At 34.1% G+C, this 17,753-nt stretch overlaps 1 protein-coding gene across 2 annotated transcripts in view; it reads left to right on the forward strand.

The window, feature by feature from the left end:
* Positions 1–17,753, forward strand: part of LOC150106189 (RRP12-like protein) — a 582,235-nt gene that overhangs the window by 346,302 nt on the left and 218,180 nt on the right. For both annotated transcript variants that reach the window (XM_090392222.1, XM_090392221.1), the window contains exons 19-20: positions 679–830; positions 4,335–4,402. In XM_090392222.1, the coding sequence (XP_090248348.1) occupies positions 679–830; positions 4,335–4,402 (220 nt within the window). The remainder of the gene's footprint in view (positions 1–678; positions 831–4,334; positions 4,403–17,753) is intronic.

The following is a 17,753-nucleotide window of genomic DNA, read 5'->3' on the forward strand; positions in this document are numbered from 1 at the left end:
TAAAAAAAATGGAAAAGGAAAGTTGAGCGAAGTACGTGTTTGTGCGAAGATGGCAGGAAAAAGGCCCAGACAAAGATGTAATCAGATTGATGTTAAAAGTGTCTTAGAAAGCTGTGATATAAAAGTTAGTCATCTGCCAGGACTCCAATATTATTGTTTTGAGGAAAACTTCATAGGAAATTAGTGATAATAAACTTTTCATGTAGTCCCATAATAGAATCCTGTACACCCCTTGAGAGTACATATCAGAAATGTGAATGATTAAACATGTTGACATTTTTTAGAAATATCTGTTTGGTGATTTGTGTACTTAAATTTTATATATATTCTGTTTGCAAAACAGATGCAGGTTGATTTATTTAAAAATAATAAATCTGCACCATGTAACCTATCTTGATTCTAAATGTCATCCGATATTATTCATGTGCAATATAGTATTTCTGACATACTTTAATATTTCTGCATCCCTAATGAGTGGTGCTAATATTTTAGTATCAAGTCAGAGAGAGAGAGAAATCCTTGAATTAAAGCAATCCCCGTTGATTTTTCTGTATTCTCGAGTATCAACATGTGCACGTTGATTATGATTTCTTTAAAAGATGATTATTTATATATATTTTTAAAAACATTATCTGTGTAAATAATTGTACAATTCAGAATCCTTTCTTTCTTTTCCAGAATCAAATAGGAGTGAGTTGAGTAGATATGCCAAGAATTACCTTCCACTTTTATTTAATATTTACACTTCTGAGTCCCAAGATGTAACTAATGGTATTCGTTTAGCTGTTTACGATACCATAACAACATACTTGAAAATAGCTGATAAAAAGGTGAGAAATAAGTTCCATATTGTATTTTGTGGCAGTAATTTTCACAAAGTGTAATCGTTATAGTTGATTACTTGCATTACAGTTGATTGAATGCAGATACCAATATAATAGCTATGCTTGCTAACTTACTAACTACTAGTAAGTCCCAAAGTCACTGAAGAAATTCACTATAAGTATATTATCTACTAACAAACTATTACTGAAGTCTTTCAGAGTTTGCTGTAGTGATTAATTTCTTTCACTGTCTGAAAGAAATGCTGTCTGAAATATTGATATCAGATTTGGAGATCAGTGTACAAGTTTCTTCCTTCGTTAGCATTGTAAAGCAGTCCACTGCTTCATTTCTAGAACTCGCAGGACAGGAGGTGATGGTAACATGTCAGGGGACTTCCTGATCAAACTTGCACATATTCTATCTCTATTCTGCCAGGCAGTGCCATGAAAAAATTATATTAGTGATATATTTAGTTATAAATCATCGATTTACTTTGTGTCCAAAGGTTGTCATCAAACTACATAGCAGTGAGAATATTTTCCTTAGTTGGATTATGTATCATAAAATAACGGTTTTTTTTTTTGGTTTTTTTTTTTAATAACTGTCCATAATTTTATTCATGTTTTCTGTTAGTTAGGCTATAGTTTGCACTTTGCTCTGATCAGTTACTGAATGCATAATACATTTAGATGCTAGTAACTATTCATAATAGTATTTCACAATATAAAACAGCACACCAGAGGAGTGAAATATTTTTTTTAAATAAATCCAGCAGCAATAAGCTCTTCGTCCCGAATTTCATTTTCATTTCCTGCCTGCTATATAAATCTTCATTCTTCAATAAGTTTAATTCAAGCTAAAGATGCAGCATTTTGAATAAAATTAATGTAAATTAAATTTTTGACACGCACACAAGTTGTCAGCTGTGAAGTGTATATGTACACAGCTAACAGAAGTTCATCAGTGTGCTATATTAAACAATTTGCATTGTGCCATATTAAAGCACATTAAGCCCAACCTGGTTTAGCCTAGACTAACAGACCTGTGGAAATGTGTGTGTTATCTGTATGTGCATCTTGGAGGGGAGGGGGGGAATCATCAAGATGTTTAAAACTACATTTCATAGAAATAGTTTTTCTCACTCATTTTCATTTTTGTGTTAGTATCAATGGCTAACTTATCTTCATATTATTAAGAGCAGTTTACTATATATGTAACTCTGGCTAATTGAGTTCATGTCATTAAACAAGTGAAATATTTTACTCGAAATCAAGGTTTGTTGTGAAAAAGTTTCCAAGATGCTTATGAATACATATCACACTGGAAGCATATAGTCTACTTAAATAACTACACGCACACAAATTAAAACAAGCAGTTCTATTATTAGCATAGCACTGAATTGAATGATAACACATCACCATTAAATAATGTTCAATACCTTTATGGTGTATTTCATATACTACTTTTCTTGCACCAACTTTCTTTAAACTTGTCTCTTATTTCTGTTTTATTTCGAAATGAAATTCTTAGGTCTCCAAGCTTTGGATACTGTCTTATATACTTCAGAAGTTTGGCTGTTTTTTGTTCCATAAACATTTATTCAAATGACTTCTAATCATATCAGATTTTTTTATTCACTTGTTCATTTCTATATTTTATTTTCCATCTCTGCTGAAATTTGTGCCCAGTTATCTAAGGTGTATAGGCTGTTAAAAGGTTTACTACTGAGAAATGTAATTGATGTTTTCGCTTTAACAGCCCATTTACTTAACAAAATTATCAGAGCAAGTTTTTTTTATTTGACTAAGGACTCTTTAAGACTGTCATCACAACTCATTTAAGAAGATAATGTTTCTGCAGGGATGCTTAAGGATCGGAGCTAGGTAACAGCGACCTGACTAAGGCACCTGACATGGCATCCATTTCTCACCTTCGTGTGGTATGCTACTTAAGTAGCTATCCATAGGATACTGAATAAACAAAAATTGGCTTGCAATTTGGGACTTAGCTAAACAAATGATATGCTGTACTACCTTAAACCAGAAATAAACATAATGAAATTTCATCATGGATGGAGCATTGCCCAGTTGAACAAGTCCTTCGTTGTTTCTGTAAGGGAACCAGAACGACCAATGAAAATACGCTACTGAAACAAACTCAGTATCAGCAGATTTGAAGATAGACACCATCAACATAAAGGAAATCAAAATGGCAGAACTGGAGAGACATAACGTGGATGTCATTGGCATTAGTGAGACAAACAAGACCAAAGTAGGTGAAAGCATGTTAAATAATAAATATAGGATATTACAGTATATTTATGGTATTTATCAAGGAAAGGAAGAAGTAGTGATAGTATTCAACACCAAACACTGCAATACATTTCTTGATTGGAAGACAATTTTAAATGGCTATGTGGGCATTCAAAATTGGGAATGAGAAAATTAAACTTATTTGTGCCTACAATCTCTCAGAAGGTTCTATTAAGAAATGGAGAAATTTTTAGTTACCAGGCAGCTGACATAAAGAAAACGTAAAAGATAGTCCTTTTTGCTCTTTACAACAGGCTTTCGAAAAAGAGCAAAACTGTTAATAATGGTAAGTGCCTTCTCTGTTCATTAACACTGTGCTTCAATGTAAAGATGTGAACAAATAATTCATATGGAGAGCAGACACAAGGAAGTGTTAATGTCTGTATTGTCGTTGATAACAATATCTTCACACTGGTTCAGGATAAGTTTTTTTATATGGTTCCTGCTCTCAGAAGTTTTTTTTTAACATATAGTACATTTACCATGGGTGGACTAAGGATTTTTATTACTTTATATATATATTTATTTCATGCCTTCAGTTGTGTTGATTACAAACAATGACTAATTTATGAGGTAAATGTTTACCTTGTTAACAGTTACTTAGCCTTAAACCCGTATGCCATCTTAGTCTAGTTGTTTGTAATCAATTTGCAATCAAGTTAGGCATCAGGCTGCTTACATTTACATCCCAACAACTTAAAATTTATTTGTTTCTAACTTAAATTAATTTATTAAACATTTGGACTTTATTTTATGTATGCAGTTAATGATACATAACAACCAGTTGTATGGCTATTAATCATTAGCAAGTATGTGTAAAATTGTCTGTTCAACCATGTACATTACATGGATAGGTTTGTTAAATGTTATACATGAATTAATGGATCTATTTGTTGTAAGTTACTTGTTTTTAAGTTAATTTTTATCAACCTTTATAAACTAACTTATATCATCTTTCTTTTAAATGTTAAGTTCAGTTATATAGCGAAATTGAAAAATAATGTTCCTTAAATCTGACATGGGGGAGGGAGGAGAATGTAGTATAAAATACAATGATATTATTTGCTTAATTTTATTAAGCAAACAATATCATTGTTTGCTTAATATTATTATTCATCCTTATTTATATTTGTATTCTCTTTCATGCATCTTTTGATTATTCTGTTTTGTTTTATTTGAATAATTTTTTACATGCAGATCTCTGCAATGCTCTTTGATAAAACCATTTGCAAACTTCAGGAGTCACAAATTTCATCATTTAACAGGTTAGCATTTTTCAGAATCATTAAATATTGTAAGTTATACTCAAGAATATATTGTGCATAAGAAACATAAATCCACTGTGGGGTTATAATGAATATATGATTCTGGCCAGTGAAAAAGTATTTCTTAAAAAACAGTTTTGAATTGGTTTGAAAATTCTGATGTGAATATTTTTAAACTATGCAGAATGGGGAAGGGGGAGTTATCTCTTACTATAGAAAACAGCATGTCATAATTGATTTCCTCTGTATTGTTATCTGTTGAAAACTCCAACCAGAGCCCTGTGGTTAGAAGTCTAAAGAAATTCACCTTAATAAACTCTTCTTACATCTGCACTACGTGATGAGAGAAGTCAAATTTATAAATTACATTCACATAGATATTTCATTCGAAAACATGTCTTATTTTATCATCATCAAATTTCTGATATATGTATCCTAAGGACATACAGGATGTTATAACAGTACACCATTACAAACTCCCTATAAACCACTGTCCTGCAAATTGATATGTTATCTTTCAGAAATCCATTATCAGACCTTAAATATTTTTCCTGGAGCAAAAAAAAAAAAAAAGTTTTGATAACCTTTCTTCTCTCATTTTGTTAAAGTGACCATACCACCTGATCTCTCTGCTCACACGTTCCTACTGCTAACAGTGTCAAGTTCCTCCTCTTCATCATCAAATTCCTGATATGTATCTTCAATGGGTGTACAGGATATGATAGTACTACATGAAAAACTTACATAATTACTAACTTCCTATCTACAATTTTCCTCCAAATCAGTCTGTTACCTGTCAAGACTCCATTATTAGATCTTATATTTCTGTCTTCTAAGGCACTTTGTACCGTATCAATCTACCTATATCTTGGTCTTCCTCTGGGTTGTTTTCCAGCCAACCTGGCAGAAAACACTTGTTTTGCTAATCTTTCCTTGCCCATTTTGTCTAAGTGACCATACCACTTGAGATTAGCTCTGCTAATGCATTCCTCGATGATGACAATGTCAAGTTCTTTCCTAATATCCTCATTTTTAATATGATATTGCTGCTGATGCCATCTGTTCGTGCCTTTAATCTTTCCAAATATGCATATCTGTGGTCGCTAGTCTTTGGTCAAGTGTTTTTTTTCTAACCCCGCCCTCTGACCCATAAACTGAAATTGGTTTCAACACTGTCTTGTATACAGGTAATTTAGTGTTTTGACCAATTTCTCTCTTATTTCCTATATATTTATTCAGTTGACTTCCTACCATACCAGCTTTATTGATTCCGTTGTCTATTTCCATGTTTAATTTACCACCACCATCATCATCATCAAATTTCCTGCCATGTACCCTCAAGGGGTGTACAGGATATGATAGTACTACATGAAAAATTTACATCATTACTAACTTCCTATCTACAATTTTCCTCCAAATCAGTCTACTACTTGTCAAGACTCCAATATCATGATTATCAGAACTTATATTTCTGTCATCTAAGGCACATTGTACCATATCAATCCACCTATATCTTGGTCTTCTTCTGGGTCTTTTTCCTACCAACCTGGCAGAGAACACTTGTTTGGCTAATCTTAATCGCCCATTCTGTTTAAGTGACCATACCACCTGAGATTAGCTCTGCTAACACATTCCTGGATGCTGACAATGTCAAGTTCTTTCCTAAATATCCTCATTTTTAATATGATGTTGCCATTGATGCCATCTGTTCACGCCTATAATCTTTCTTAGAACTCTCATATCTGCGGTCTCTAGTCTTTGGTCAAGTGTTTTAACTTCTGACCCAGCTCTCAGATCCATAAGTTAAAACTGGTTTGAACACTGTCTTGTATACAGCTAATTTAGTGTTCCGACTAATTTCTCTTTTATTCCGTATGAATTTATTCAATTGACTTCCTACCATAGCAGCTTTGTTGATTCTGTTCTCTATTTCCGTATTTAATTTACCATCTTCACTAAAAATCTTGCCTAAGTAGCTGAATTGTTTTACTTGTTCCAGAGGTTCTCCGTTCACAACACAGTTGACATTTTCAACGATTCTACCTATTTTTATTGCAGTGTCTTTTTATTGCTGACCTTCATACCATATCTATTACAACAGTTATTCAATTTAGTCAGGGAATCTTGCAAACTTGTAGCGGATTTATTTAAAAGTATAACATCGTTCACATAAAGCACTGACATTAACATCTCCAATTCTGATATCATGTTTAATACCACTTTCTTTCATAATGTGATCCATATAGATAATGAATAACAGAGGAGATAATGTACATCCTTGTCTCATACCAGATTTAACATTAAACCATCTTCCTGTACTTCCTTCAATTCTAACTGCTGATTTACAACTCAAATGAACACTAAGTATTGCTTGATATAATGCCACACTGACACCATATAACAGTAGTGTTTTGAATAGCTTCTCTTTGGCACTATATTGTATGCCTTTTCCAGATCGTCAAAACTTAAATACAGATCTTTGTTATATTCCCATGTTTTCTCAACTAATTGTCGTAAAGTGAAGATCTGATCTTGACAGCCACTGTTTGGCCTGAATCCAGCTTGTTCTTCACCAAGCTTTTCTTCCACAATTCTTCTTAACCATTTCTCAGTATACTAGCATAATTCTTGCCTGGAACACTCAGTAGGGAAATACCTCTGTAATTCTCACATTCAGTTTTATTTCCCTATATATATATATGGGTACTATTAGAGCTCTACTCCAATTATCAGTAATTCGTCCCTCTGTCTAGGCCTTCTGAACTATGCAGTGCGGTCACTGTAAGACTTTTATACTATCATACTTCACCATTTCTGGTCGAATATCATCTATTCTTGCTGCCTTTCCACATTTCAAGCATTTGATGGCTTTTTCTACTTCAAGTATGGATATGTATTCCTGACTGTAAGTTGAATTTTTTTTATCATTGTGCTATCACTGCTTGTTTCATTTAGCAATTTTTTGAAGTAATTACTCCATACTTCAAGGATATCTTTGTCTCCCTTTTTTTCATGTAACCTTTATCATCTCTAACTCCTGTTACAGCACTATTTCCTCTATGCTTCTAGAACAACCTCCAGAATATCTTACCACTTCTCGATATTTATTTACAATGTTCTTGCCAAAGTCCTCCTATGACTTTTGTTTAGCTAGTTTTACACACTGTTTAGCTTTATTTGTCTCTGTATTCTCTAAGAGCAAAAGCTGACTTATTTGCCAGGAACTTTTGATATGCTTTCTTCTTTTCCTTCACTGCCTCTTTAACTTCCTGTGTCCACCATGGAGTTCTGATTTTTCTATCCTTGCAGACAACATCACCACATGCCTCTCTGGCTGAATCAGTCAGGGTTTTCTTCAAGGCTTGCCACTGAATCTCCAAGGTTTGGTTTCTGTTTTCAAACTCTTTCATTTTTTCTTCAATAATCTTTTTGTATTTTAGTCTACAGTTCACATCTGAGAGCTGCTCAACCTTTATTCGCTTTAAAACTTTCTTACATGTTATTCTTTTCAATATGAAATTCAATTTTATCCTGCTCAAGACTAAATAGTTATCACTTTCAATTTCAAATCCTCTGTACACTCTGGTGTCCTGCACCAGGGAGAAAACATCACTATCAACAATAACATAGTCAATGAGACTTTTCTTATTCCTTGCCTCTTCTCTCCTTGTGAATTTGTGCACATTTTTATGTTGGAACATGGTGTTAGTAATAACTGTTCGATGTCCTGAGCATAAATCCAACAAGTATTTGCCATTATTATTAGCTTTTGCACTTTTCTCCATATTTTCCTAAAATATTTTTGTGTGTCTGACAATCATTTCCTACTCTGCTATTTAGATCCCCGACAAGGACCAACTTTTCCTTTTTCATCGTGTCAGTTGCTTTCTCTAAAGCATCAAAAAATTCCTCCACTTCTACCTTAGTAGAACTTCTGTGGGACCATAGGCACAAATAAGTCTCATTGTCCAATTCCACATTCTGATATTTGCCCACATCATGAGGGAATCATGCAGACTTGTACTGGATTTGTTTAGAAGTATAACATCATATGCATGAAGTAAAGTGTTGAGATTAACATCCCCAATTTTGATTTCAGGTTTAATATCACTTTCCTTCATAATGTGATCCATATAGATAATAAATAACAGAGAGGATAATGTACATCCTTGTCTGACACCAGATTTAACTTAAAATCATCTTCCTGTACTTCCTTCAATTCTAACTGCTGACTTACAACTCAAATGAAAATGAAGTATTGCTTGATATAATGCTCCATTGACACCATACAACTGTAGCGTTTGAATATTTTCTCTTGGCACCTTGTCATGTGTCTTTTCCACATGTACAAAACTTAAATTCAGATCTTTGTTATATTCCCACGATATCTCAACTATTTGTCATAAAGTGAAAATCTGATCCGACAGCCTCTGTTTTGCCTGAATCCAGCTTGTTCTTCATCAGCTTTCCCTTCCACAATCCTTTTCAACCGTTTCTCAAATATACTTGCATAAATCTTAACAAGAACACTCATTTGGGAAATACCTCTGTAATTCTCACATTCAGTTTTATTTCTATTTTTATATATGAGTACTATGGGCTCTATTCCAATCATCTGGAATTCGTCCCTCTGTCGGGGCCTTCTGAACTATGCAGTACAGCCACTGTAAAACTTTTATATTTCTGGTCGAATATCATCTACTCCTGCTGCTTTTCTACACTCCAGGCTTTTCATGGCTTTTTCTACTTCAAGTATGGACATGTATTCCTGACTGAATGTCTGGTTCAGTGTTTTTTTACCACTGTGCTGTCATCACTGCTTGTTTCATTTAGCAATTTTTCAGAGTAATTACTCCACTCATTAAGGATATGTTTTTCAGCAGTTTTCATACCACCATTATCATCTCTAATTCCTTTTACAGCACTCTTACCTCCATTTCTGAGCTATTTCAACAACTTGCAGAATATTTTGTCACCTTCTTGATATTTATTTTCCTATGTTCTTACCAAAGTCCTCCCATGACTTATGTTTAGCTAGTTTTACATAGTGTTTAACTTTCTTACATTTTTCTCTGTATTCTCTAAGAGCACAATCTCACTTATTTGCCAGGAACTTTTGATATGTTTTCTTCTTTTCCTTCAATGCCTGTGTAGACCATGGAGTTTTGATTTTTCTATCCTTGCACACAACCTCATCACATCCCTCTTTAACTGAACCAATCAATGTTTTCTTCAGGATTTGCCACTGAATCTCTTAGGTTTGGTTCCTGTTCTCAAACTCTTTCATTTTTTATTGAATAATGTTTGTCTTTTTTAGTCTACAGTTGACATTTGAAAACTGCTCAACTTTTATTTGCTTTAAAACTTTCTTACATGTTCTTCTTTTCAATATGAAATTCCATTTTATTCTGCTCAAGAGTAAATATTGATACTTACAATTTCAAATCCTCTGTACACTCTGGTGTTCTGGACCAGTGGGAAAACATCACTATCAACTATAACACAGTCAATGTGACTTTTCTTATTCTTTGCATCTTCTTTCCATGTGAATTTGTGCACATTTTTATGTTGGAACATGGTGTTAGTAATAACCAGTCATGTCCTGAGCTGAAATCCAAACAGGTATTTGTCATTTGTCTTTTCTCCAAATTTTCCCAAAATATTCTCATTTCCTACTCTGCTATTTAGATTCACAACAAGGACCAACTTTTTCTTTTTCATTGTGTCAGTTGCTTTCTCGAAAGCCTCAAAAAAATTCCTCCTCTTCTACTTTAGTAGAATCTTCTGTGGGACCATACGCATAAATTAGTCACATTCTCTAGTTGCCCACATCACTCTACTTGATGTTGCTTGCCATTGAAGAAAATTAGACCCATAATTTGTGTTCAGTACTATAGCTACACCTTCTTTTCCCTGATTGTCATTGCCTGAATTCAAGTTCCTTCCTAATATAATTTTTAATATGATTATGCCATTGATTCGATCTGTTCGCTCCCCTAATTTTTTTGAGAACTCATCTCTGTTGTTTCCAGTCTTTAATCAAGTATTTTTTTATAATTCATGGCTCAAATCAATCAGTTGAAACTTGTTTGAATTCTATCTTGTATATTGCTAGCTTAGTGATTTGCTTAATTTCTCTATTATTGTATATAAATTTATTATTCATATGACTTCCTACTGTACCAATTGTTTGTTAATTCTTTTGCCTATTTCCGTATTGATTTTTTTCATCTTTACTGAAAATTGTCCTGTAATTGTGAAATATTCTACTTATTTTATAGGTTCTCCATTATCCTGTTTTAAAAGAATGAAATATTTAAATGTACATGTATTTAAATATTTAAATGTAACTTTCACTAGTCACAATAGGTACAAGTGTACCTGTGACAACTAGTGGCTTGTGTCACTATATAGAACAAAGAGAAAAGCAAAGTTAACATTAGAATGAAGATACTATTTCAGAGTAGTATTTGACTAAATTGAAAAGTAGCACAGTTGTAGTATTTCACAGTCTTTATTGGAATTGTAGTAACTTTATATTTTAGCATTTAGTCCATCCCCAAAACAGGAGAAAAGAGCTACGCATCAAATTACCTTACTGGTGCTTTCGCCTCAATTCCATTAAACAATAGAGAACGAAATGTTTCATCATCTGGAGGCGCTACTTACATTATTATCAGTATGGATCCTACTGGTTTGCCTCCACTTCCTTTCTAGCCAGTCTTATTACCCATTGACAGTGAAAGCATTGAAAGGTTTGGAAAATCTCATGCGATTGCTTTTGACATTTACTAAGTAAATGACATTGACATTTACTGGACTTGATTTAATCAAATCCCGACACCTTACTTACCAAGCTAATCATAATCTATCTTTGCAGATGAGTAACCAGTTCCCTTTCTTCACATTTCCTAACTTAGGTCTCTGTACTTTTGTGCACAATCTTCATCCTATGCATTAATGATCTGCTCTCACTAATTTCAAATCTTATCCATAACTTTCAGTGGTGACATCTCGTTCCATTCCTCTTTGGTTAAAATAAAGCCTTGTGAGGCACAGATGATATATCCTGGATATATCATCAGATGAAAAAACAGATGAATAACCAGTGACTTAACCACTGAACTGTTTTCTGCTGGGGTGAATGCAACCTAGTGAACTTCACTGCTATAAAAGCAGTGCGCTGTCTTATTTCGTGTAAGAAAATTCTTGCTTCACTTCTCCTTACTATTGATATTTCTTATATCTCCATGTTCAGGTTTATTTTCTTGGGCTGACCTGTAGTATCAACAGAAATTAGAGTAAATAAACTTCTAGCCTTTCCTGGCAGAAACACATCACAGTCCTAGCTCTCTTGTACTCCAAAAAAGTGCTGCCTATTCATCTCCCAGCACATTATAGATCCTAAAATCATCCAACCTAGGAATACTATTCTCAGATTTGTGTTAAAGTGAATCAAAAGCTCCTTAAAAATTATGCTATCCAGAAGACATCAGGTGAATTAATACATGACCCCTCTTTCAAAGGCTTTCTCCCATTGCTTTGTCATAAATTAGCAACAGTTATTTCCCTTCTTCTCTAAGTATATAAAAAAAATGCATAGCATTGCTAAACATACACAATTTGGATTCAAACGTACTGACCCAACTTCTCCTCTTTCCCTTTCATTCCATCTAACTCTATTTCTTTTCAGCAGGCTTTCCCATGTTTTTTTTTTTTTTTAGGATCTATTCAAGAAACATATCCACTAGTTGCTTGCTTCTTCTTATCCTCTTTCCTTCTTACATACATGCTGCACTTGCAGAACTGCTGCTGTAAAGGTTTTGGGACCTTTCTGATGTAGAGTTGATAATTAGTTCAGGGTTTCTAAATTACTTGTACCTGGTGTTATTAAAATTTTTTGTTCTGTATTTTTTATTTTTTTCTTGAGGACAGGTATATTAATTCAAATATTGATTTTTAACTTGACCCCTAAAAAATAGAAGTATACGAAGCATGTTAAAAAAAAAAAAAAAAAACTGAACTTTTGCTATAAAGATTTCATTGCTCATTTTACAACATTTTAAACACTTACCCCTTCAATACAGTCCATTCTATTGGCGATGCACCGTTCCCAACATTTCTTCCATTGTTGGAGTGCTTCCTGGAATGCACTTTCTGTGATGGCACACAGTTATCTTATCGCATTTTCCTTCATCTCCTCTATGGTTTGGAAATGATATCCTTTCAAAGTAGTTTTAAGTTTCGGAAACAGGAAAAAGTTTGCTGGGACTAAGTCTGGAGAATAGAGTGGATGGGGCACAACGGATGTCTGATGTTTTGCCATATAACTGGATGAAGAGCGGCACATTGTCATAGTGCAACATCCAAGTCTGGTTTTCCCACAATTTGGGCATCTTTCTGCTCACAGTATCCCTCAAATGTGCTATAACTTCCTGGTAAAACTTTGTTTACCATCTAACCACATGGTACAAATTCGTAATGGGTAATGTCTTTCCAGTCAAAAAACACAACCAACATCACCTTGGTCTTTGGCCGACTCATCCATCGATGCTGAAACCACTCGTAGCACTGTGATCTGTTTATACAGTCCTCCCTGTATGCTTGGTTAAGCAATTGAAATGTCTCTGTAAATTTTTACCAAGTTTGCAGCAAAATTTCATTTACTTTGTTTACATTTAATGAAAACCCCATATACCTTGGAGTTACTCTGGATCCATCGCCAAGCTTCAATAAACATATCAACAATATTGCAGTCAGAGCAAAAAGAAGACTAAATATCATGAAAGGTATCTCAGGTAAAGAGTGGGGAGCCGATGCTAAAACCTTAAAAGTCACATATACCTCTAATATCCATCCCATAATGGAATATGCTTCGCCAATCTGGATGCAAACATCACAAACCAGTTTAGACAAGCTTATAAAAATTGAGAAAAATGCAGCTAAAATCATATGTGGACTAAGGAATACAACTCCTGGAAAAATAGCAGAATTCGAATCCAACCTTGTTCCTTTAAAAATTAGGTGGCAAGAAAATCTTATCAAATTTGTAGAAAAAAGAGCCAACCTTGCACATCATAGAACAAGTGAACTTTTTAGAAACTGGAAACCAACAAACAGAATAAAGGAAAAATCAACAATGCATGAAATCATAGAAAATAAATTCCCTTGGATTGTCCAAATAAAATAGCCAACTACCCAGCATTTCCTCCAAATCAAGACAGGAAAAATATAGTTATCAACTCTGAAATAGGGAAACATGAGCAAAAAAAGCCTCAAAAACCCTGAAATCTTGAGATCATTAGCCCTTTCAAAAATAATGGAATATGGACCTGACTCAATAAAGATCTACACAGATGGCTCTCATAATATAGAACTAAAAACAACTAACAATATTGGATGCTACTCATACCCGAAGGAGTTTATATTTTTCACAAATTCCTTAAGAGCCCTTCAAGCTATAAGAACTGCTACACTAGCCATCAAGAAATATTTAGAGACATAGCAAAAAACATAAACAAACTTCATAAGGATTCCGAAATAATCTTCCAATGGATCACATCCCATGTGGGATTAAAGGGAAACGAAACTGCGGATGCAGTAGCAAAAATGGCCGCAACATCAAGTGATCCACAGATTTCGATCTTTTTAAAACCACCCAAAAAGAAAACATAAAAAGAACAATTCTCCAGGACATGACTCACCACTGGTACTCAGCAGAAAATCCAGGAGCTACCATCAACTTCAAGTTTAATCGCAGTGCCACTACCATGATCTCTCGCCTCAAGACCGGCCACACAAGACCAATCAAGTTTAGCAATGGCATAAAAGTCTTCCCCACCTGCAAAATCTGTAACATCAAGGAAGCATCATCAATGCATTTGCTAAACTGTATGAATATTTCCAAATGTGAACTCTATAACAACCCAGAAAAGCTGCTGTATAAAATACATGAACTTGACTTCTGTGATCTGGTGTAATAATACCATGGGATTAAAAAAAAAAAAAAAAAAAAAACTATTAATTTTGTTCTTCAAGCTCTTTCATTGTCACTAATCCAACTAACAGCTTGTGTACGTGCTCACTTCAGCAGATGTAACCCAACGACTAATGCTCATGGCAGAATAGTGCAAATGGTAGTTTGTTATCAAAATCTGCTGCTAGTTGAGCTCAGTAGCCACAGCGTGCTCACTGTGCCAGTTGGCATGCTATTTAAAAAGTTGAATCTTTTTTGAACACCCCTCGTATTGTGTATCATATTTTGACCCCGCTCCTTTTACCTTAATTTAATTTTATGAATACAGTGTACAGCATCGGCTTGCACAATGTTATTTCATCCAACATGGGTTTGTCTACAATGGTCTGAATTACAGTACATTTATTATAAATTTTTTGCAAAAGCAATTCATTACATTTTACATTAATAGTTATTCATCACATTCAAGCAGTAATATGCTACAATTAAGGTGGAATGTGTTTCTTAGCATTAACAAAACATTCTGAAACATTCTGCTTTTCTGAGCATTCCAAAAAGTTCTTGAATGGTTCATGTAGTATCTAATCAGAGAACATCATTGTAGCAGCAAAACTGTACAGTTTGTGTGTGTGTGTTCTTGTTCATACAATGGCTAATCAGAGTACAGTATTGTAGCAGCAAAAATGTGGCTCCTTTACATTTCCTTTTCTTACTCTTAAGCATATATAAAAAGATAGTAAATCAAACATGAAGGTTTGTAAAGGTGAAGAACCCAAGAAATGTAAATAGTTAACAATAGAACATTAACTTAAAACAATAAAATCATGAGGATTATTATTATTATTATTATTATTAGACACCTCCAGGGAGTCCAAAGACTCATCGAGGGAGGGCATCTGCTCTACAACTCCTGTCTCCGCCACTCAATCCACCAACTGACAGCAACCACACCAATGCCATCTACTGCTGACCACCACAACCACTGGTAAGACAATCACAAAGATCCATGCCCACGGCAGGATTCGAACCTGCAGCCTTTTGTCTGGAGTGTGGATATGCTAATCATTAGAATGGTTAGCGTATTTAATCTATTTAATCTAAAAAAAAAAGTGTATTTAATCTAAAAAAAAAAAAAAAAGTTATTAATGAAGGCAGTTATGAGAATGAACAGATTTTCATTGCAGATGAAACAGGATTAATTTGGAAAAAATAAAAAAATGCCTTCACGAACGTATTAAGCAGAAAACCTGGAAAAGTCACAACCAAGCAGTTTGATATTTTTACTGGGTAGAAATGCATCTATGGAGTGTAAAAATCCAAAGGCTCGTAAGAGCTATTCAAAAAGTACTCTTCCAGTAATATGGTAATCAAATAAAAATTCATCACTCACTAGAAAATTGTTGGATGAATGACCTGCAAACTATTTTTTACTTTGGTTGAATATTACTACAAAGAAAATAATAAAATTTTGTTGCTATCAGACAACACATCAGGTCATTTACCTGGAATTTCTAATTCAAATGATAATGTTAAATTACATTTCTGCTATCCAGCACAACATTATTGTTGCAGCCAGTGGATAAGGGTGTCACTGAAATGTTTAAGGCTTGTTATAAATTTTCTTCAGGTTGGGGGGGGGGGGGGGCACTGCTGTCTTTGGCAAAATTTTGGTAAGTTTATAACATCAGAAATGCATTGGAAAACATTGGTGCAGTATGGTTGAAATAACAGCCAACAGTTGAGATCTCTATGGTAGCATGTGGTTCCATTGTGGAAATGATTTCAATTGATTTTAATCACAGATTCAAACAGTTGCAGAAGAAGACATGAAGATTAGATAACATCTAGGATTTGAAACTTTGGATATTACAAGTGTTTGTGAATGCATTAACTGACATTCGAAGAATCTTTAAGAAGAGGAGGAAGAAAAATATGCAAATGATGAAGTGTTTCCAAAGGAATTTTTAAAAAAAGAGCTGGAATTTTATTTATTTTTATTTATTTATTTTTTATTTTTTTGGGCAGTAGAGAATGCTTTTGATGTAATTATGAAATGGATGCCAATGTTGAGCAAAGTATTAAAGTGTGGTATACTTTAGAAAATGCTGTTAAGTGCTACAGAGAATTTTGCAGCCCACAAACTCTCACTCTGTTCTCATAGGTTATAATTCACAGACTACTCACTATCTTGGTTACTCCTTTCCACTACTTCTCCATCCTTAAGAAACCCAGGTGACTGGATCTGAGGAGAGTAATTCAAATGGGAACATATCAAGACCTTACAAAGAGGAATGAGAACTGCGTTATCTGTTTCCTTTAATTTTCTTTTAATTTAAATTTCCTATTGTTATCTCTGTTCATGTATTCTTCAATAACTAAGTCATTCTATGAGCTACCTTAGTCACCACCTTTGCAGTGTTCCTGGATGGAAGTTTAATTTGCTATTCACCAGCACTCCCAAATTCCTAGTTTCATCAACTTCCTGGAATACATTGCCATCATTGTGGTACACATCTTGTAATCTATGTATTCAAATGCATAGCTGTATACTTGTCGGTTAAACTGCACCCATTATCTTCTGCCCATACTGGGAGCCTATTTAAATCATCCTTCCATGTAGCTCTCTACATGGCTTTAACTAATTATTACTCTACCCAAATTTGCATCATCAGCAAACAACTGAATATTTCCCTTCAAATTATTTCCTATATCATTTATGTACAAATTAAAAGTAGTCTAAGCACAGAGCCTTTTTGCACACTGTAGGCCAACCTTTTTTTCTAGACCCTTGCAGTGGACTGCTAGCCACCTGCCTTCTTTTCAATTCTGCTCCTCCATGTACTATTCTTTGGTATCAATTCATCAGTCATATTTATATCCATATCATCAACTTCATATCCATTCCGATTTGTCCTAATTTGGGTAACAGAGTTCCATTTGGTATCCTGTCAAACACCTTTGCAAAGTCCAGCAGCAATATCATCATATAGCCATTCCCTATGTCCACCTTAGCTATCACTATTAAGTTCTGCCCCTCACAGTGTGTGTCCTGTTCTTATCTATACATTCCTGAATTCTCTCTTTGGCCAACTTTTCCAGTTTTACAACCACTCCCATGATTGGTGTATAATCGCTACTATAGTCTTAAGAGTCCTTTACTAAAAGGAATTATTTTGCTCTCCTTCCACTTCCTTGAGACTTAAATTAAACAGCCTAGTTAGAGGATTGCCAGTTCTATTGCACATTATATCATATGTTCCATCAAATCCCAAGGCTGTATTTGCATTGAGATTCAAAAATATCCTAATACTACCAGTTCATCAGCATCTGTTCTCACATCACTCTCTATCACAGCAGTATCCTCATTTAGTGATT

The sequence above is a fragment of the Typopeltis vanoorti genome, chromosome 5 (genome assembly GCF_054136105.1).
Source record: "Typopeltis vanoorti isolate ZY-2024b chromosome 5, IOZ_Tvanoo_1.0, whole genome shotgun sequence".
Lineage (NCBI taxonomy): Eukaryota > Metazoa > Arthropoda > Arachnida > Uropygi > Thelyphonidae > Typopeltis > Typopeltis vanoorti.